The sequence below is a fragment of the Anoplopoma fimbria genome, chromosome 15 (genome assembly GCF_027596085.1).
Source record: "Anoplopoma fimbria isolate UVic2021 breed Golden Eagle Sablefish chromosome 15, Afim_UVic_2022, whole genome shotgun sequence".
Lineage (NCBI taxonomy): Eukaryota > Metazoa > Chordata > Actinopteri > Perciformes > Anoplopomatidae > Anoplopoma > Anoplopoma fimbria.
Window position 1 is genome coordinate 12,866,305 of NC_072463.1, and position 21,435 is coordinate 12,887,739.

The 21,435-nt window shown below is 43.3% G+C and overlaps 1 protein-coding gene across 1 annotated transcript in view; it reads left to right on the forward strand.

Annotated features, from left to right (window-relative positions):
• The window catches only part of trappc12 (trafficking protein particle complex subunit 12), a 36,690-nt gene extending 15,272 nt beyond the window's left edge, over positions 1 to 21,418 (forward strand). Inside the window, 9 exon segments of the mRNA XM_054613585.1 lie at positions 4,503 to 4,616; positions 7,718 to 7,856; positions 12,564 to 12,676; positions 13,045 to 13,117; positions 14,409 to 14,482; positions 15,862 to 15,960; positions 17,320 to 17,423; positions 18,375 to 18,462; positions 19,860 to 21,418. Of these exon segments, the coding sequence (XP_054469560.1) occupies positions 4,503 to 4,616; positions 7,718 to 7,856; positions 12,564 to 12,676; positions 13,045 to 13,117; positions 14,409 to 14,482; positions 15,862 to 15,960; positions 17,320 to 17,423; positions 18,375 to 18,462; positions 19,860 to 20,102 (1,047 nt within the window). The 3' untranslated portion in view covers positions 20,103 to 21,418.
• The last annotated feature ends 17 nt before the right edge of the window (positions 21,419 to 21,435 follow it).

A 21,435-nucleotide genomic window follows, 5' to 3' on the forward strand; every position in this document is an offset into this window, starting at 1 on the left:
CCACTGATGCATTGTTTTGCCCGCTGAGTTTAGCAACATTTTGTTAGCTGTGTTACAGTTCAATATAAATTGGTCTACACAAACACATATGGGCATATATATCAATTAGTTTTTCGATGCTTTAGAAACCGGAGGTCTTAAAAATCTACATCTGAGTTTATATTTTGCAGCCAAATCAAATTTCTTACAGGATATTCAACCTTTGTTTCCTTATAATGCATGTAATACTTGACTTCTTTCTTTACTGGGCTTGCACAAAGGCAATAAAGTAGTCCATGAATATGAGATATGAGTGTACAGTGAATCATGAAGGTTGGTTTATGCCATTTTGCCGGTTACACGTTGAGCTTAAACACCTGTGTACGTGCGCATAGCTTGCACGGCATCGCTCAGAGGTTTGGGTCACGGTGCCACGCAGCTTAAATACGACCAGTAAACAGTGAGGCTGGTATCCGTTGGATGAAATTACGAACGCAAGAGTGAAACTTGCCTCCAAACCAGTGAAATTTAGTTACAAGTCTCATGTTCTTTTATCAAGAGAGATGGTGTATTTTCTCTTTTCCCCTGCCATAACCTTGACTTTTGAGGCTTTGAGGGAGGACTTTTTAACGTGTGGCTCAGTGTGGTAATCCCCTGTTGTGCAAAACACATGTGATCACAGATTAGCGCGGCACAGTGTGGCTGAAGTGGGCTACACCAGGTCTGTGGAAAACCCGATTAGAACAAAGATAACCCAGTGAAAATGAATAGATATTACATCAGATAAGAATATGGATTTCAGTCAGTGAATGCTGGCAGCCGGAGACAAGACTTCTAAATGTTAGATTAGCATGTTGAAGACAGTACAGTCTGTGATTGATCTTTTTTTTTTTATCAGCGTGGGGTCAGGGCTCAGGTTCAACCGCTTTAGATGACATTGCAGCAGAGACGTCCGTCATTATCTGGCTCATAATCGCATGCCGTCCTTAATGGAGACCGACCCTGTGACCTTCCCGTCTCAGAAGATCGCCTCCAGGAACACAAAGGATGTCTTCTCGTGTCACAGCTCCTGTGTTCAATATGCCTTAATGTTTGCTTTGGATTGGTGGGGTTCAAGACCTAAATGATAGGCTGCTGTGAGATAATATCAGAGCATGAAGCTATGCGTAGCAGTAATGCTGCATCGTTACATAATGCCTGAGCTGAAGTTCACTTTTCCAGCGTTGTTTTTTTCCACTTTGGCTCCTCGCGGTGCCTCTCTGCAGCTCCCTTGGCCCTCAGCTCTCCTCTACTCATCTCCTGCTCTCGACTCGGCTACCCACCGCTCCTTTATACTTCTTCCAACTATTTCCCAGAGTTTCTGCTTTTTCTGTTGTTTTGTTTCTTCCTTCCACTATGGCTAACTTTGACTTCTGTGCTCTTATGCTACATGTGAGCCAGATTTTCCTCCATCCTCACCTGCCTGTCCTCTGTTGAAACTTCATGTCCTATTGTGCACTGTGTCAACTCTGTGTGTGTGTGTGTGTGTGTGTGTGTGTGTGTGTGTGTGTGTGTGTGTGTGTGTGTGTGTGTGTGTGTGTGTGTGTGTGTGTGTGTGTGTGTGTGTGTGTGTGTGTGTGTGTGTGTGTGTGTGTGTGTGTGTGTGTGTGTGTGTGAAGCTACTGTACATCACTGCTGGCTGCTCTCATTTTTTCCACCCATGAGGTATCCCAATCTCACACAGACACCCAAACACGCTTGCACACCTGTCTTCTGATGCCCTTTTGCTCGGCGGTGGTGTACTGTAGCACACTGTGTGTGTGTGTGTGCGTGTGTGTGTGTGTGTGTGTGTGAGAGAGTGTGTGTGTGTGTGTGTGTGTGTGAGTGACTGCAGCTGCTTTTGGCCATCCAGGCTGCCTCCTCGTTTTCAGCTTCATTTCCCCCCCTAATGAAGATTCAGAGGCAGCGCAGCTACTGGCACGGGGCAGGAGAGGAAAGGAGAAGAGAGGAGAGGGAGGGAGGGAGGGAGGGAGGGATGAGGAATGAGCGATAGGGTAGGGAGCAACGACAGCGGGGAAGAGAAGGGAGGCAGAAATGAGAGTCAGAGGGAAGGGGAGGAGATAGAAGAAAGAGAGGAAAGAGAAGAGGAAGCGTCAAGATGGATGGAGAAGGATGGATGGGAGAATCCTGAGGCGGGGAGGGAGGCAGTGAGGCAAGCAGGAGAAGAAAGGAGGAGGAGGAGAGGAAGAAGAAGGGAAGGAGAGAAGATGAATGGGGGAAGAGGGGCGAGCTTCACCAGAGCAAAAGAGAGGGAAAAGGCTGATGAGTTGTATGATAAAGATGACTAGAGAGAAAGTCTCCCTCTCTCTCCCTCTCTCTCCTAATTAGCTCCCCGGCTGTGATGAATGGCACAGCACTTAGGACCCAATCGGCAAGCCGACCTTGTCATGTGTGTTGATGGGGTGGGGTGACTCTACCCCCACACCTCCCCCCCATCTCCCCACCTCTGTCCCCCTCTTACCTATTGTACCACCTCCTGTGGAAGCAGATGCTGCTAATATCAGTGTGCGTGTGCGCGTACCTGTGCAGTGTTTGTGTGTGTATGTGTGCACGCTCACTTGTCCACTGTGTTTGTGTGATTGGGCGCTTTGTCCTCGAGCCTTTAACGGCTGGCAGCTCCACACACCGGTGGAAACACTCTCAGATGTGCACTTACACCAACACCTGCATCACATAATATGTAGTGACTGTTTCTAACTGTAAATTCAAGGCCTTAACAAAGGTGCTTACCTATTGAATGTTTGTTTTTTTACACGTCATTTAGAAGAAGTGCTTTGTTCTTATTGCATAACTGTTCCACTGAGAATTTCCTCATTTCAAATACGTTCTGTGTTGTTGTGTTTTTGTGGTTTAAAATTTGACATAAAAAAAAATCTGAAAAGATAAAAGTAGAAAATATCAATAATTATGATGATGTAGTACATTTCAATTTGGGTTGGTTACAATGTGTAACGTATTACATATAATTTATTAAATAGATTTGGCCATCAATCCTATCTGTAATAGTAAGACGGTGCTCACCAACTATTTAGTGGGATCTGGGAACACGACAACATTGGAAAAAAAAAAATATAGACTGAACTGAAACAATGAATCAATTGTTGAACTCATTGAGCAGACAAACATTCTTTAGTTCCAGATTCCAAAATGTGAGGATCTTTCTGCTCCTCTCTATTTCATATCATTGCAAATTAAATATATATTTGGGTTTAATAGTTATTTTATAGTTGTTTGCACTATAGTAAGCAGAAAATTGTGACTTCATGCATTTATGAATCATCATCATTTGGCATTATTACTAGCAAGGAATTATTTTGTTAAGATAATTATTTGGTATTTCAGGTATTTCTGCCCCTTTTTTAGAAATGTCACAAAAAGCAGTATGAATTGGGTGTGTTGCCATTTACTGGTTTAGGGCAAAAAAACTCAGCTCGGGCTTATTTTTGTCAGATGTTGGTGTGTAAGAGTGTAATCAGTCAGTTATCACAGTAGAAGAAGAAAGTTGGGAACTGGAAAAAAAAAAACATGTCAGCTTGCCATCTTAAGATCTACGAGAGAAAACTGGAGTTCTTCATGAGTTTGTTTCAGCTGAGCAAGTATGGATTGTTCTTTGCACATTATGTGAAGATGCCGACATAAGAAAGAACTGATCACTCATTTCTGAGTGCAATGCATGGAGCTATTATGCAATATTTGAATATCTTCAAGTTCAATTGCAACTGGCTAAACTCAATCTGGTGCTGACGACTGTGTGGTATTGCCTAAAGCTCCGGAACAAGTGAGTAAGTGAAAGTTAAGATTATTTCAAGCTCTGGTTGTAAACAGATCTTTGTCCCGTTGGACCCTGTTGTATTGATTTTTCCATGTTCTCAGAGCTCGGCGAATAATTTGGTGAATACAATATTGAAGCAAGAAATCTCTGTCTGTCTGTGTGTTCTTCGTATATCTAGAGAACCGCTCATCCAATCTAATTCAGACTCGGGGGATGTTTGGCCGGGGACTCCATACAGTGCAATGTGTAATTTGGTTCAATTTGGACATGCGACATGTTCAATATTAATACACTTTAAATAAGTTAGCAAACTGTTTTGTGGGCGGAGTTTCAGGGTTCTTTGGATTTGATAAAGTTGTCTACAGCTTTACAGGCCGCGGCACATTGAGTGCTGCGGCATTGCACTAGCTATCATAACTGACACATAATAAGCAAGAACCCAAGTTGTAATAAACAGGAATTATCCCTTTACGTTTGCTGAAGCATTCGTCCTTGTGTGAGGACACTGGAGACGGCATCTTAATGAAATGTGGGTGGTTCAATAGATGCATTTGAATACTGGAAACAAGGTGGTTGCTCCTAAGTGATGCCTTGTTAGTGATGTTGTCCTCTTGAGAGTGTTTGTGATTATGGTAGCTGGACCCACATGCATCCTCGTAGCCCCGGGTCTTCTTCTATGGTTCTATCAGTGTCTCTCTCCTCTCCCCTGCAGAGCAGTAAAAACTGGCGGGCCGCGGTGGATCTGACGGGCCGGCTGCTGACAGCTCATGGTCAGGGATATGGAAAGGCCGGCCAGCCAACCTCCCACACCACCGACTCACTGCAGGTAAGACGCCAGCCACTTCCTCCTCATCCATCCATTCATCCGTCTGCCTCTCTGTTTGTTGGTGGGTGTTGGAGAGTAAGCCAAGACATGTCTTGTTCTACAGATTAATGTACTAATTCCCAAATAGCACTTGAAAATGTAATAGATTTTGCACTTAGTTGAAAATAAACCCAATAATGTCTCTGCACTTGAAGAATTGTGCAATAAAATTACATAACCATTTCACATATTTTGTTAATACCCTTTTTATAGAGTTCATTAAATGTTGTGATTCATTTCTTCTGTTTCCAAACTGATAGGAGCTTCAGTTTCGGGGGTCGGATTTAAATTATTTTACATACATCTGAGAACTCATTCGCAGATATTTGTTGCCGTTCGTTTTGTTGTACTTTCCTTCTCTATGTTTTGTCAGTATTGCTGCTAGCACATTTCCCTGCCTGGGTTTGTGGAACTCTATCCAGAAGATGGATGGCTGCGTAAGCTCATTAAGAAGGCCACCCCTGTGGTAGGCTCTGTGCATGAGGCTTTAAGTTAATCGACCATGTTGTTGCCTCGTAACATATTACTGCATATTACTGTTAGTTTTAGCTTCTTAAACAACCTGGCACAATTCTTTTTTAAATCCAGTTTTTAATTGTGTGGTCTTTTTTTTTTTTAAATGTGTTTTTTTTATTTATTTTTTTATACGTTAAGTTGTGTGTGTCTGTTTTTTTTTTTTCTTAATGTAATATCCATCACGAAAAAAATTATGTTGGGCATCTCTGTTACCGCCTACTGTTCCCACAGGACATTAGCACTATGCTGAACCTTCACACACTTAAAGTACTATAGAAAGTTACATAAATATGCATGTTTGTAAAGACCAATTAGGCTCAGATGCATTGCAGAGTACACAACTAAAACCAGAAAAAATATATGGTTCCCCTTGCCTTCAAAGCAGTCTGACATTTCAAACAAAGGAACAAAGGAATTAATACTTGAAAATGTAACATTTAAGGGTCTACTGGTCAAAGTTGTTTTCATTTAGGTGTACAATACCCATTATTGATATTAAACAGTTAAAGTGTCTCCCTGCTGAGCGCACATTGAATATATAATTAAAAGAAAGTTACCCTCATGCTTTATATAAGTAGTCTTATAAATGACAATACAGTGTTCATAACTTCTTGTCTACATGCTTTGGTTGGCAACATAAAATGAATATGTGACAAAATGTGCACGCAAGAGCACAGACTACATGCTTTACAAAACATTTCTCAAGGCTCCCTGTGCCCTCTCTTAGTTCCAAGGGCATCATGAAGATGTTAATCTGTAAACACATAATCTCTTTACACATATTCTGCATTCATATATAGAATCTGTAGGCTAGGTAAACAGTTTGGTGAACAAAAGAGGTGGAACGCATTGGCTCTAATGTAATCCGACCCACCGGTTATCGCCTGATGATGATTTCAATTCTTATTGATCTAACTTAGCTTGTAAACTGGACACTTGTGAAACAGTCCCTTCATAGATGTTGTCTCTTAACTCCAGTCTTGCGTCTCAAACTGCTAATTGGACAGTAAACATGAGGCAACACACGGAAAAGAAAGTCTTGGCCCGGATATTCGTTGGCTACACCGTAACTCCAGAAATCTAGACCCTTGCCCCCCGGAGGCTTATGTGTCCTCAGACGGATGGGTTCAGAGATTGATAAACAACTAAGGCCACCCTACAAACTCTACTAGAAGGTGTCATCAAGACTGGCAACCAACATCTGAGAGTCTGTGTTAAAGAGGAGGCAGTGCTGTTCAGTCAAAGTCAAAGTCAAGAAAGGGGTCGAGAGAACAGTTTCTTTGGGGGCTCCGGTGCTGCTCAGGATCTTCTGGATGCTTCCACGCTGGTAGCCCGCCCCCAACTCTATCACATGAGGACACAGCTGGATGTGCCTGGGCGTCTGTCCAAGTGCATATGGGTTCAAAAAGGGGTCAAAAGCTCACAACATTTTACAACACGGTCATGGACCAGCTGAGGATCACCAGATGTGTAGAAGCTCTACACAGCATTGATGTTTACTGTTTAAAATGGAATGTTATATTTGACAAGTTCATTAATTTGATTCAAATATAACTGTTCAGCTCATGACATATTCGCTACTAACAAAATGTAAGTCATTCTTAAAACAATATATTTTAGAAAGTAAATACTAGACATTGTATCATCAGATTTTTTAATATCAACATCAGTGTTCACCTTAAAAAATCCAGTCACCAATCAATTGGCTGGATTGTATCAGGATTGCCACCCCTTGATGTCATTTTTAATAATATAAGAACTACAGATGATTTAATTAATACGGCAACAATGTAAAACCAAGTGATGTAATCATTTATTATATTAAAGATAAAATACATGAAATTAAAGACATGGTATTATATTATTGAGCATGTTATTGCATAATTAGATTCTGATCAAATTAAGTGGGACGTATTTACAGTTGTGGGTCTTAATGAGGATGTTGGAAAAAGACAAATGCCTCATTTCCACTGGGTGGAGCAGCTCGGCTCCACTCGACTCACTTTAGGTATCTGGTACATTTCTGGGGTTTCGTTATTGACTGCAGATGGTACCCGTCAATGTAGACGGGATTCTTAGCTGACGGTGTGAAACTGCAGCAACATCATATTCAACGCGACACATCTCTCTCTGAATCCTCTCATCGGCAACCAAAGACAGGAACCCTTTTGCAGGCTGGCACTTTTTTAAAACCTTGGTCAAGTGAATAAGAAAAAGTGCAGTGGATATTGATGGTGGCTTGGCTATTTCATCATTTTGTGCAGGACAAGTGACGATTCTGTGACCAGTCAGTGTTTTAACTGCACCTTCTTGGATCGACTCAGCTCGCTTAGGAACTTTAAAACTATTGCCAATAGGAAACCCCAAAAAGAGAGGATCCAAGCGTGCCGAGCCGTACCGTGCAGTGGAAATGCTCCAATAGACACACAAAAACAGTACAGAACAGACGAGATAAGAGAAATAGCATGATGTGTCTCTCTCATGTGTCTTCTCTACTTTACGTCTTATTCATGTAACAAGCAGAGGGAGGTGTGTTTGTGTTCCAGCTCTGGTTTGTGCGGCTGGCCCTCCTCACCAAGCTGAACCTCTTCCAAAACGCTGAGCTGGAGTTCGAGCCCTTTGGCAACCTGGACCAGCCCGACCTCTTCTACGAGTACTACCCAACTGTTTACCCTGGGAGGAGAGGTATGTGCACACACACACACACACACACACACACACACACACACACACACACACACACACACACACACACACACACACACACACACACACACACACAGAGCCTGTATAAAACCATACGCTCTTTTGGGTCATTGTTATTGATTTTTTTGGTATTGATCACGTTTATCTAGAAACTCCTCCATTGTAAATCGTTTCATATCTCTTTTTCCTACTTCTTTTGCCCAAAAGCTGCTCTATGAATTCTCTATGAAAGCCAACTGGGGGTTGAATAGTAGTATTCATGATAGCTCTGAAAAGCTGTTCTCAAACTCTTATCTCTGAATGCGTTATTAGCCCGCTCTCCAAAAAAAAGGATTTTGTATTTTACCCACGTCATTTTTTCTTTAGGATACACAAGCACACCACCACTGTCCTATTAAATATGCAAAGGAAAGTTTCTGCCAGGAGCTTGATATTAGCCTGTATCGTCGTGAAGCTCCAACAACTCTACTCGTCTCCAGCAGTTCTTAGGTTGTGTTTCTCCTCTCTTCTACACCGCATGAATTGCTCTCTAATGTATTCCCATTACTTCGGATCTGCTTCGCCCCTCGGGCTACCACAGTGAAGGCAGAAGAAGAGACACAGCCACACACACACACACACACACACACACACACACACACACACACACACACACACACACACACACACACACACACACACACACACACACACACACTCAAACACCAAAATACAAAAAAAGCAGCACATTTGAAGCTACACAGCACAGCCTTCTAAAGAGAGCACCGATTGACTTTCCGTTGCTCAATTTAAACGCTTTGTGACCCGCTAGGTGCTCGCAGACAAACTGGCACGAGTTGTGTAGCCTGGCATCAGGAGTCCAACGTTTCTCCGGCCCGACGCTTGCATCGACTATCTATTACACGCGATCACACTCTTTGAGCGCCTTAAGAAAGTGTAGGAATCGACTCCGCGGCTCGAGAAGGAGTCAGTGTTTGTCAGTTATTCATTTGTTTGCCAGATGGAAAGTTGAGTGCAATTTTTAAGTCCAGAAATATTAAGGCCTCACCGTGCTTGCCTGACGAGCAGCATTCATTCATGTCCCCTTTTCAAGCTTTGTTTTCATACATTTCTTTCAGTCTTGATTCCTTCCATTTTCTAATCAATAAAGTAATAGAGAGGTGCATCGGCCGTCTCACTGGTTAAATGAAATGAACTTGTGGTCAAATGCTGACCTCCCCAGCTGCTTAGAAAAGGTCAACTGTTTTAATGTCAGCCCCACAAAAAGACGAAACATGCAAACTAGAGTGGGGACTTTCAGAACTAAAACTCTCGCACAGTTCTTTTCACCGAAATGCAGCAAAACACAACAGTTTATTTGACACCCCAAATGCAACATTGCAACCAAAAAAACCATTTCAGGAACACTGACAACATCTGTCTCCCAACATTAACACTTTGGCACTCGTAACATAATGAGCTGAAACAACACCAACTACCAGTGGTTGTGTCAAAGCAAGCCACTAATATGCCAGTTTGTAAATTTCCCTGGTGTTTCTGACTGCGAGTCACCGCAACCTGGGTGTCTTCTTCAGGGGCAGATGTAGGGATTTTGCCCCCAGGCAAACGCTGCCTTACTTTACTCTTCACCCTTCATGGATCATGGGATTGTTGGTATCTGCAGTGGTAGAAGAAGAAACCTACTCGAAACACAAGAGAGGCATCATCAGCACAATGTACTTAAATTCAGTTAACATCTGTTCAAGGGGGAGCTTTCAATTCTTTCAATTCTTTTGATGATGAATCATTTATAGTTAAATGAATATTAACATTTTGTGAGCTGAATCTGCAAGGTAACCAGTAACATTTCTCTGTCAGGTAACTGAAGTACTACAATGTTTTCCTCGTAAGTAGAAGTACACAGTAAGTAGCATTCAGTTGAGTGCTTTGTAAGTTTTTTTTGCAGGGTACAGTGAATTAGAAAAAAAGCCTAATTCAATATTTTTTACATGTTAACATCATGATAGACCTGTAGCTGTTTGGGGCCCTTATAGTTCTGCCTACCCTGCCTAACGGTAATGTCGGCCTCTGGTGTTTTTTCCTGAGGCAGAGTGTATTTCACTGGTGTTTCGGACCTTGAGGAGCCGTGACTTGGGTGTGTGACACAGCTCGTGTGTGTCATGGCAGTATAGGTGAGGACCCAAGGAAGCACAGTGTCGACTGTGAAGTTGTCATCATTCACTTCATCTTATCATGTGGATGGTGGTCATAAACTTTACACCTCAACAAGGAAAATAATTCCACTATGGGGTCGAGGAATTGAGAGTTATGTGGCAGGAAAAGGAGATTGCATGTTTAATTTCCAGACATTTCGTGTTACGTTTGGTTTAGAAATTAAATTCAATGTTTTTTTGCAACACTATTGAAATGTGCATAATGGACTGTCATTTTTGTTTGTGGCTGAGGCTGAGAGAGAAAACAGTTTTTTAGAAAGATGTGGTCATCGAATGCATTTTGTGGCAAAGTAATGGAAAGTAATCCACACTTTACATACATTGACTTCTGTTGTGCTGATTGTTTACAGAGTTTTGATAAAAGCCTGTGTATATGTGTAGGAAGACAGGTATTCCAAGTCCTTCTAATCATTTTAAGTGTTGAATTAAATCTAACTGTCTGAGATTGCATTTCTCAAAGGTGCCCTGTGGAGGTTTCTTGTAAACAAACCCAGTCCTGTTTACATTTCTTGATTTTAAAGATCAAATGAAAAAGAAGCTAACCGACAACCTGCTCGCTGTCTGGGAACGCGCTCTCTCTAACCGCCGACAGGAATAGCCCACAATTAGCCACAAAAGTTAGTTGGCTTGCTATCTGCCAGCTAGAATTACTAGATTTACACTCCAGGGTATAACAAATAAAAAGATATCACATTGAGTCACTTTTACCCCAACTCCCATTCAGAGCTCTGAATAACTCTACCTTTGCAGGCTTGCAACTCTATTCAAGTCCAATCCTTACTGTAGTATAATACCGGGCGTGAGGTGTGAAAATATAACACTGTGCAGACATTCTGCAAGCAGTGGAATTCACTGTCTGTTGAATGATTGACACCCTTTGTAAGAAATGTATTTTACAGTCAATATGTAATTTTAATAGGAAAATTCTCAAATGGAACATTCTCTTTGAAGAATATTTTAACTGCTTTCTGGGTGTTTACTTTTCACCAAAATCAAGAAGAAAATGATTTGTTTTATTAGTACATTGTTAATATAATGAATGAATGTAATAATGCTAGGTGGATAATTATTGATTGCAAAACAAATGACCTAATGTTCAAATTTTCTTTTTGACACACTTGACCTTTCCTTAAAGTCAGAACTGTCATGATGGCGTGCTGTTGGTCAGTGGAACAAATCAGCGTGTTAAATCCACCGATCGAGTATTTCTGCAAAGTATATCCTGAATGCTGGTCTGGTGGGAACTGTTCGTATGTCGTCAGCCATGTATGTGCTCTTGTGCATCCTCTTCCATGTGCTAGTAAAACACTTATGCTTTATAGCGCCACAACTGCTCAACAACGTAGCAGGGTGCCTTTATTTTTAGTTTTCGGGGTCCGTACAACGATGTGGTTTCGTGGGTTGTTTTTCCCTCTCAGTTACGAACAGTTGATTTTAACAGACACTGTAAAGCTGTTAAAAAGCCTTAATTTTTGAAGCTGATGAAACTCAAATGACACCCAAGAGAGAGACCAAATATAGGATCAGACCAAGAGGGAGCGCTGTCAAGTCAGCGTGATGCTAAAACGTCCTAACAGAGGGCATTAATGGAGACCCAGGGGTGGATCAGGAAAACGAGTGTGTATTCTGTACTCTAGATGGGTGAGATGGACAGCACAAGCAGCTATAGACTACAGAAATAAAAACAATTGTGATAGAAAGACTGTGCAGGAGCAGCAGCAGCAGCAGCAGCGGAGATGGACCAGCTAGCTGAGCTTCAGGTCTGATGACAATATCAAAGAGACCCTGATCAAAGCCCGGGAACTCACCTGAATATAGGCTCTTCCTCAGGGATACGTGCGCCTCGCTCTCTCTCTCTCTCTCTCTCTGTCTGTGTGTGTGTGTGTGTGTGTGTGTGTGTGTGTGTGTGTGTGTGTGTGTGTGTGTGTGTGTGTGTGTGTGTGTGTGTGTGTGTGTGTGTGTGTGTGTGTGTGTGTGTGTGTGTGTGTGTGTGTGTGTGTGTGTGTGTGTGTGTGTCAGACAGTGTGAATGATGTAGAGGCAGAGAGAGACAGAGGGATGAGGCAGAAAGATGAGTGATGGAGCTGTGCAGCACACACACACACACACACACACACACACACACACACACACACACACACACACACACACACACACACACAGATGAGAGGGTTTAATAAGCAGCCATACGTAGCTCAATGCCATCTGTAGGTTCCTGCCTCCAGGGCTGTGTGCTGTCTGTGTGTGGGTGGATGGGTTTATATTCTCATCTCGCTCTCTGTCTCTCTGTCTCTCTGTCTCTCTCTCCGCCTTCCTCTCTCTTTCTCTCTCCTGCTATGTCCTCATTCCACCCTGTTTCTTACTTTACCCCATTTTCCCTCACACATTTTTCTTCCCCCCCCCCCCCCCCTGCCCAATTTCCTATTTTCTTCTTGTCCTCCCTCCCTCACCCTCCCTCCCTCCCTCCTGTCCAGGCTCCGTGGTGCCGTTCTCCATGCGGCTGCTGCATGCCGAGCTTCCCCAGTACCTGGCCAAGCCCCAGGAGGCTCTGGACCGCCTGCACAATCTCAAAACCGTCTGCCTGGCTGTTAGTATACACACACACACACACACACACACACACACACACACACACACACACACACACACACACACACACACACACACACACACACACACACACACACACACACACACACACACACACACACACACGAACAAACACAGCCTCTGGATGAACATTAAGATATGCATACTCTGTTGTATTCAAACAATAAAAAGCTATACACGCCCACAGAAAAAAATCACAAACCTTAAAGCCCACCTGTGTAAACAGACCAATATGGTTGGAATTTTTAGAGTCATTGAATATGCAGATTCCAATATGAGTCACATTAAAAAAAAAAGCCTTCTGGGCTGGCAGTGAAGGTTTGAATCCTCCTCTCCTCTCAACAGATTCTGGAGAACTTGGAGAAAGGCTTGGCTGAGGATGGCAGCATGATCACCTTAACACAGGAGAACAGGCAAGGTAAGCACACACACACACACACACACACACGCACACGTACACGTACACACAGACATTTGGCTACAGACCTGGCCCCGGTCCCAGACTGCATCACACTGTGGGAGGAGAGTGAGGTCATGGGCCCCAGTGGGTAATACACACACAAACACACACACACACACACACACACTGAGTCAGAGGCACACCTGGTGCAGGACTGCAGCATACCTCGGCCACACATACACGCAAACACACACAAACACACCGATGCGGCTCTAAAAGTGTTTAGCACCTCACCGCTTCGGCACTCTCGCTGAATATCAAGCGGCCTCCTCGCGCCAAAAGGATCGATGCGGATCAATCCGATCCAATCCACTCACATCTGCAAGTGTGCTGGAGAAATAAGCAGGCAGGTAGACACGCCTCTGCACGGCCCGATGTAAATAGGCTTCCCCTTCCCTTCTCTCCAACTTCCTCCTCACAGCAGTACATCTTAATGCGGAGTCTTGTATCCACAAGGCCTGCAGCCACTAACTTTTCCAAAGGCTGTGTGTCAGGTTATTTTTTTTTTATTTTTTTTTTTTGGAAGCGCCCACAAGCCATTTAATCAGCTAATTCAAGGCTGTACAACAACAACAAGCCACTTGGTGAAGTTGAGCTAAATGTACCAAGACACTTGCTTATAATTGGGAAAATTGGCAGGGTGACGCGAAAGTGAGTGTGAGGGTGTGAGGGTGAGGGTGCGCCCGCTCTGGCAGTTTCTCCCCCCTTTCTAAAAGCAGTGTAATAGCTCTGCCCTCTGTCTCTCCTCTCTCTCTCTCTTTCTCTCCCTCCCTCTCTACCCACGCAGACAGTCGACAGTCAAGTCAATAACGCAGGGCCTTGCCTTCACACATCAGACCCCCGCTGAGTGATTAGCGCTTCTCCCCTACACACACACACACACACACACACACACACACACGCACACGCACACACGTGTGCAGCGATGAATACTAATAGGCCTGCACTCTAACTCTTCCACAGGGTGCACTGTCTGAGGGAGAAAATAGGGAAGCGGAGTGTGCCGCAGTGTCTTCCTCACCACCTCGCCTTAAAATAAACCCTGGTGTGTAGGGGGGAGGAGGAAGAGGAGAGGGAAGGTTTTAATGAGGGGGATGTAGAGATAAGAGCAATGGATTCAGGAGGGGGGGGGAAGGGGTGAAGTTAGAGGGACGCCCCAAACAAGCAAGTCGGACTGAAAATAAGAAGTCACCCTTTGTAAGAAATAAACCCTCCTGTCCGTCTCTTCTTCTTCTCTCCCTGTTTTTAGTGTCTCTAAAGCTGTGGAGGTCTCGCCTCAGCCGGGTCATGTACTCCATGGCCAACTGTCTACTGCTGATGAAGGTACGTGTGTGTGTGTGTGTGTGTGTGTGTGTGTGTGTGTGTATATGTGTGTATATGTGTGTGTGCTCCCGTGTGTTTGTCTGAGCTCAAGTTTTGTGTGTCTCGGCGTGTGTTGGAGCGAATGTGTCCCCTCTGTGTGCATCTATGCGTCTGCCTGGATGTGTGTGTGTGTGTGTGTGTGTGTGTGTGTGTGTGTGTGTGCGTGTGAGTGTGAGACGGAGAGATCTCTGATGCCAGGCTGGTGGAGGATTCACAGTGAAATCCCCCCAGACTGACCACTAATTGGATTCCTGGTCAGAGAGGGAGAGAGGGCTGGGGTGCAGATCTGATCAGACTCAGAGAGAGCCACAGTGCCATCTACTGGTGAGAATTGAGATTACAGTATATTATTTAAATGGTTTTGGATCAATTTCCGTTTCAATATGTCATGGGTATGCATGGGGTCATCTGGGTCTGTCCTTGAGCAGCACGCAGCAGAGAGACTTGCATGCACTAAAAGCATGCCTGTTCGGATTGGCTATGAAACACAGCAGGGAGAAGCACTGATAACAACACAGAGAGAGAGAGGGAGAGAGAGAGACTTCATTCTTTGCTCAGGTAGACATTACTCCCCTATGTCTTAACATAGATGATAGTCGTTTGCTGCTATATTATTAGTCTTAATGTCAAATTTAACATGACAAGTCATTTCCTAGATTTTAGCAAATGTCACTCAAGGAAATGTACATTTGGTGGGGACTATTTTTATGTTTTATGTTGGATTGAGTCAAAGCAAACTACAGTGTGTGTGTGTGTGTCCGTGATGTTGAAGGGACATGTCGTCCAGTGCAACAGTGTGGCTCATTGATGAGTTTTAATAGTGTTTGAATGGACAGTGGAGTTCTGTGGTATAGAGGAAGAAGGGATATCGTTGATACACAGTAGTAAGATTCATTATTTATTGTCTTGTGTTTTGTATGAGATTTAAAGGCTGGTTTAAGAGTTTTACACACAGAAAACTGAGCCCGAATAAAAAAGAAACCTGCACCGTAATACACATGTACATTACACACTTTCTGTACCTTGTCCCAGCCCAGTACACACACACACACACACACACACACACACACACACACACACACACACACACACACACACACACACACACACACACACACACCTCACTGACCTCCCTCTGTCGTCCCGCTCAGCAGTCCAGTCACCATGTGAGTGATGTGTAGCGGAGCAGTGTGGAGGTGGGAGGAGGGTCACATCGCCCAGCTAATACACCATATGTTTGATTAATGCCCTCTCTCCCTCTCTCTCTCTCTCCATGCCTCAACTCTCTTGCTCTTCTTTACCTCTTTTCTCTTTTCTCTCTCTCTCTCTCTCTCTCTCAGGACTATATTCTGGCTGTGGAGACCTATCACTCCATCATCCAGTATGAACCCCAGCAGAGAGTGCAGCTGCTCAGCGGCATAGGACGCATCTTCTTGCAGGTCCACACACACACACACAGCACACATAGGACGCATCTTCTTGCAGGTCCACACACACACACACACACACACACACACACACACACACACACACACACACACACACACACACACACACACACACACACATACAGTACCGCTAGAAAGTGAACCCTTTAGAACTTTCTGTATTTCTACATACATCTGACCTAAAAAGTCCTAAAACATGCTGTAGGACCCAGATGAACAAAATAGTCAAATAATTGAATATTTAATTATTAAGAGAAATGATGCAACTGAAGCTCAAATCATGCAGGAAGATGACCCGAACCATGCAGCTCAGTCTACTAGAGAGTGTTGAAAGCAGAAAAAAAATGTCCTGGTCAAAGTCCTGACCTTAATCCAATAGAAATGTTCTGGAATCCCCTGTTACGTAGACGCTGTACTTTGGCTCAGACTGGTCACACCAGGTTCAAACCCAGCAAAGGTTCACATACATTTTGGAATAAGATCATTCATTTTGGATAATTTTTTTCGCCATGAAAAGACATGATCTTTTGTCTTATTTGTTGATTTAGATTGAGATCTAATAAAAATGTGGGATTACAAATCTCTGACAGTTAAGAAATCTATATCTTCTGCTGGTATAAATACTGTATAGAAATATAACGTCAGATCGATATCATATAAGACCAGACTCAATATGGAGACATTTTTTACTGAGAGAGATGAGAAGATCAAGACTGCTCCCATGTCTAGTGTGTTAAGAACAGAGCAGAGTCCATTAGCCTAGCTTAGCATGAAAAATGTTGGAAGCAGAGGGAAACGACTCGTTCTAAAAACGCATCTACAAGCCCCTCCAAATATCACCAATTAACACGTTGATTCTTGTTTGTTGAATTTGACCATGAACAGAAATGTAAGAGTAACGCACTCCCAACTATTTTCTTTATCCGCCCAGCAGCATCCCCCCCCCTACAGCGTAGGTTGCCAGGCAACCTAACAGTGACAACAAGACTGTGGGAAGGCCCTGCGTCAAGCTGTTGATCACAGCACATTTCCCTCTACTTTCAGTCTTTAAGCTAAGCTAGGCTAACAGGACTTTTACTTCTGGAAACCTGCATGCCCAAATGAACTCTTCTATTTTACAACCCCATTGTGTGGCACTATCATCAGAGATAATATTTGTTTTGTCACCATTATTCCCTCTTGTAATGTTCCTGTATGTATTCTTTACTGATGCAATAAGCCTCAAGTTTTCCCTCGGGGATCATGAAATCTAATCTTAATGGATTTGTGCTTGCCCCATTTTACAAAACACACACACACACACAGAGAGATCAGTGGTTAATGTGCCGCCGCTGCTTTGTTCTTGGCCAGATAGGAGACGTTAAAACGGCAGAGCGGTACTTCCAGGATGTGGAGAAGGCCTGCCAGATGACAGGGAGCCAGCCCGGCCACACAACATGCGTGCTGATGAACAGGTACCCGTTTAGCACCTCCGTACAGCGCCCGTCTACTTCTGCTCATTTTTTTTGCACTGTGGCAGCAGCGCTTGCTTCAGGGCTTTTTGCAGCTTCTTGCTTCCGTCTGCTGTGTGACTAAGCGTAGGAGGTCACACCTGTGGCCTGAGGAGGTGTGGAGCACGAAGCAAATCTCCAGAGGCGACGGGGCTCCAGACTAACTGGTCGCACGAGCACATGACTCAGTCGCACCCTTTTTTCAGTTTAGCCAGTGTTGGAATCTAACTAAGTACACAAACTCAAGTACTGTATTTTAATTTTGACGTACTTGTACTTGAGTATTTCTGTTTCTTTCTACTTCTACTGCACTACATCTCAGTGGGAAACTTTTTACTGCACTACATTTATCTGTCAGCTTTAATTACTTTATTATAAATAATCTGATGCAGTACTGTTCAACTAATCTACCTAGTAGTATACAAAGTATCTATAATTGGAGTATTTTTAGACTGTGGTATTTATTCCAGCGCTGGGTACAGCGTGCTTTTAATCATTGACACTCACTCAGTGGCCTCTCCCTGCCTGCTCTTTCATCAGCAGTGAAATCCAGGAAATCACCGGAAAACAAGGCACACGCACGTGATATGAGCGCACAGAAAAATGTAATGCATTGTAAATACAGTCTGCCCATTGTAGAAAAGTACAGACATCAACTTCCAAGCAGTGATATGTGACTGACTCTGTATACTCAGATGTTTTGTTAAGATATTCCAACCAAATGATCTTGAAACCAGTACAGAGGAGGCTGCTTTGGTGCCCTTGGCTTTGAAACAACATGGGCTGCTTTCACATATAGGTGTATGTTTGCTTTTGGCCGTATGTTTCACAATATGACTTCCACAGCTTCCAGTATGACCAGAACATGTTATACCTGTATCAGTAGAAGATGTAACGACTGTGTTTGTTTTCCAGGGCCTTTGTGTCCCTCAGTCAGAACAACTACACTGAAGCACACGCGTCCTTCGCCGAAGTCTTGAAAATGGACCCGAAAAACCCCGTCGTAAGTGCTGCCACACCCACAGTAACAAACACAATTTAAAGTGAGGCTGATGTCATACATTGTGTGGTCTCATCAGAAAACATCAGTGGATCTATCATAGTGTGGGATTATAGGATGATCCGTTGTGAAAATGGTTAATACACTATACACAGACATTTTTGGAAATATGTTGGGTTTTTTTCTTAGAGAGCGAGATGAGAAGATTTTCATTTTCCTTTCATGACTGCCTTTTAAGCATAGATCAGGGGCCAGATGAGCAAATGATGTGTAATCACAAAGAAAACTTGCATACGTCTTTTCCTACACACACATCGGTATTAATAAAAGAGAAATCTCACGCAGGGGATCAGCGAGGAAAAACGGTTTTTACTATAGTACTATTAGTTTTGCAATCTGGACACATTTATAATATGTATTTTATAATAAATGATTTATGGTCACTTCCCTGTCAGTTATCTTTAACTTTGATCCTAAATTAGGAAGCACTTTGTAAAGTGTCATTCAACATGAGCTCTATAAATCCATCATAGATCATCCTTCTGATGTTTAATAATGATGATTGAGATATCGCCGAGACGATGGATTGCAGATACATGTGATGAATTAGTGGTACGGGCGCTATAAATATCCACAGCCTATAATAACAGCTGCTCTGGTGCTGCTGCAGAACTTCCCTGATGCAACGCGTACGATCTGTGAAATATCACCTCCCTCCTTGCCGTTCTTCTGACTGACGGGGCAAACGAGTGGTGGAGGAGGACACAAGCATCGAGATGAACACAGATCTTTATGGCCGTCTCCACACATCCGTTTAGGGCAAAACGCAGGAATAGAAATGAGGCTCGTTCAAAAATCATTGGGATTTATTTTATAAACCAAAATCGGCCGTTTGCATTTTTCTGTCTTTGTGCACACACATTGTTTTAGACGTGAGTCATTAGTTTTATTTGGCCCCTGGAGTAAGGACATGCTTAGCTTAGCATAAAGACTGAAAAGCCGGGGGGGAAACAGCTAGCATAGCCTTCTCCATAGAGATAAGAAAGCTCACTAAGTTACAATCTGAATCTCGTTTGTTTAACGAGTACACAAACGGTAGAAAAGACTATTTGTGGTTTTTAGGCAAACTTAATGTTGGGCCTCTAGTTTATTCCTCACGCCCTCTTCTGTGCAACTTCCTGGTCTTAGCGGGGGCTGCTTGAAAAGGTGATAAGGTGGGCCACGGTTTGAACCTTCATCCCACTACATCGCGCTCAGTACAATTTTTATTTGCACAACTCAATTGAAATTCAAAATCAAGCCTCGAAAGCTCAACCTCAGCCTCACAGCAAGAAGGTAGAAGGGTGCGCTTCTTCTGTCCTCACCCAATCCCCCTCACACCCTTTCTGTACGTTCCCCAGGCCAACAACAACGCCGCGGTTTGCCTGCTCTACCTCGGCCGCCTGAAGGAGTCCCTGGGCCAGCTGGAGGGCCTGGTGCAGCAGGACCCCGCGCTCTACCTCCACGAGAGCGTCCTCTTCAACCTGACCACCATGTACGAGCTGGAGTCGTCACGCAGCACCCAGAAGAAGCAGGCTCTGCTGGAGGCCGTGGCCTGCCGGGAGGGGGACAGCTTCAACGCACAATGCCTCAAACTGGTCTGAGAGGCGAGACACGTGAACTGGGAGAGGACACACACACACACACACACACACACACACACACACACACACACACACACACACACACACACACACACACACACACACACACACACACACACACACACACTACTGCACTCTCATAATCTGTAGAGGAGTAGAAAGCTCACACTAGCTGGTGGATTAATACTCTGCAAAGGGAATGGCCCTAGAAAAAACAAAATAAAATCCTCTGTGTGCGTAGAAGTCCATGTTCATTTTACAGATTAAATAGTTTGACATTTTGGAAAATTTGCTTTCTTGCAATGAGTCAGTCGGGAAGATCGATACAACTTTTGTGTTTGTACCGTAACACAAACACACACTGGAAGTGAGTATTCATGAAGAATATTTATATTTAGTAAGGGGGGATGGTTTGATACCAGGCTTTAATTTTCCTCCTTTCTTTGTCACTTGAAAATGTTACGCTGATGACATCTGAATCATAGTGATAAGGAGGTTGTTTAGCAAGCTTTAGCAGCTTTTTACCTCGCTGTAGGGAGTTTTATTATTTTTTAGGTCCGGAAATATTATGCACTTGTTGGCTTATTAACTTCTTGCAGTATAAACAGAGGAGCTCACCTTGCAATGGTCCCCAAAAATAAATTGTCATTTTCAAAGGCTAACCATCCCCCCCCCTTCTTCAAGCATTTGTGCTAACCAGCTGCTAGCTCTAGTTTCATATTTAGCATGCAGAGGTATCGATCTTCTCATCCAGATCTCTGTAAGAAGGCAAATGAAACTTCCCAAGAACCTCAAACTGTTGCTCTAATAAAATGTATTCGAGCGATTCCGGTCCCACCACCGCAGAGGAGCCGTCAAATGATGCGTTGTGAGATCAGAACACAGATGTACATTGCACTACAGACTGGCAGTGGTTTTAAGGGAGTATAGGCTCATAATGTGGGTCTTGATGCGGGCATTATCCTGAGCTTCAGTGTGCTTTAAGACTAAACTACCACAGAGGTCCAGAGCTTCTGTCATACTGGACTAACAGTCCAAGACCACCAGAATCCAGCTGCCAGCTTTATGAATTCATGCAGTGAAATCAGATAAACCCTTCAGATTGCATTGTATCCTGATCACTTAACAAAAACTGTAACATATTAGGAATCCAAAATTGTACATATCAGATCTGGGGTTTTTTTGTTTATGTGATTATATCAAAAAATTATCTTGTTAAATCTTTTATTGCTTTGTCCTAGTGGATCTTTAATTATGGCATATTGTGTTGATCATATTTATGTATATTAAATTTTGTTTTATCCTAAATAAAGCTGTTATTTTAAATCATCTT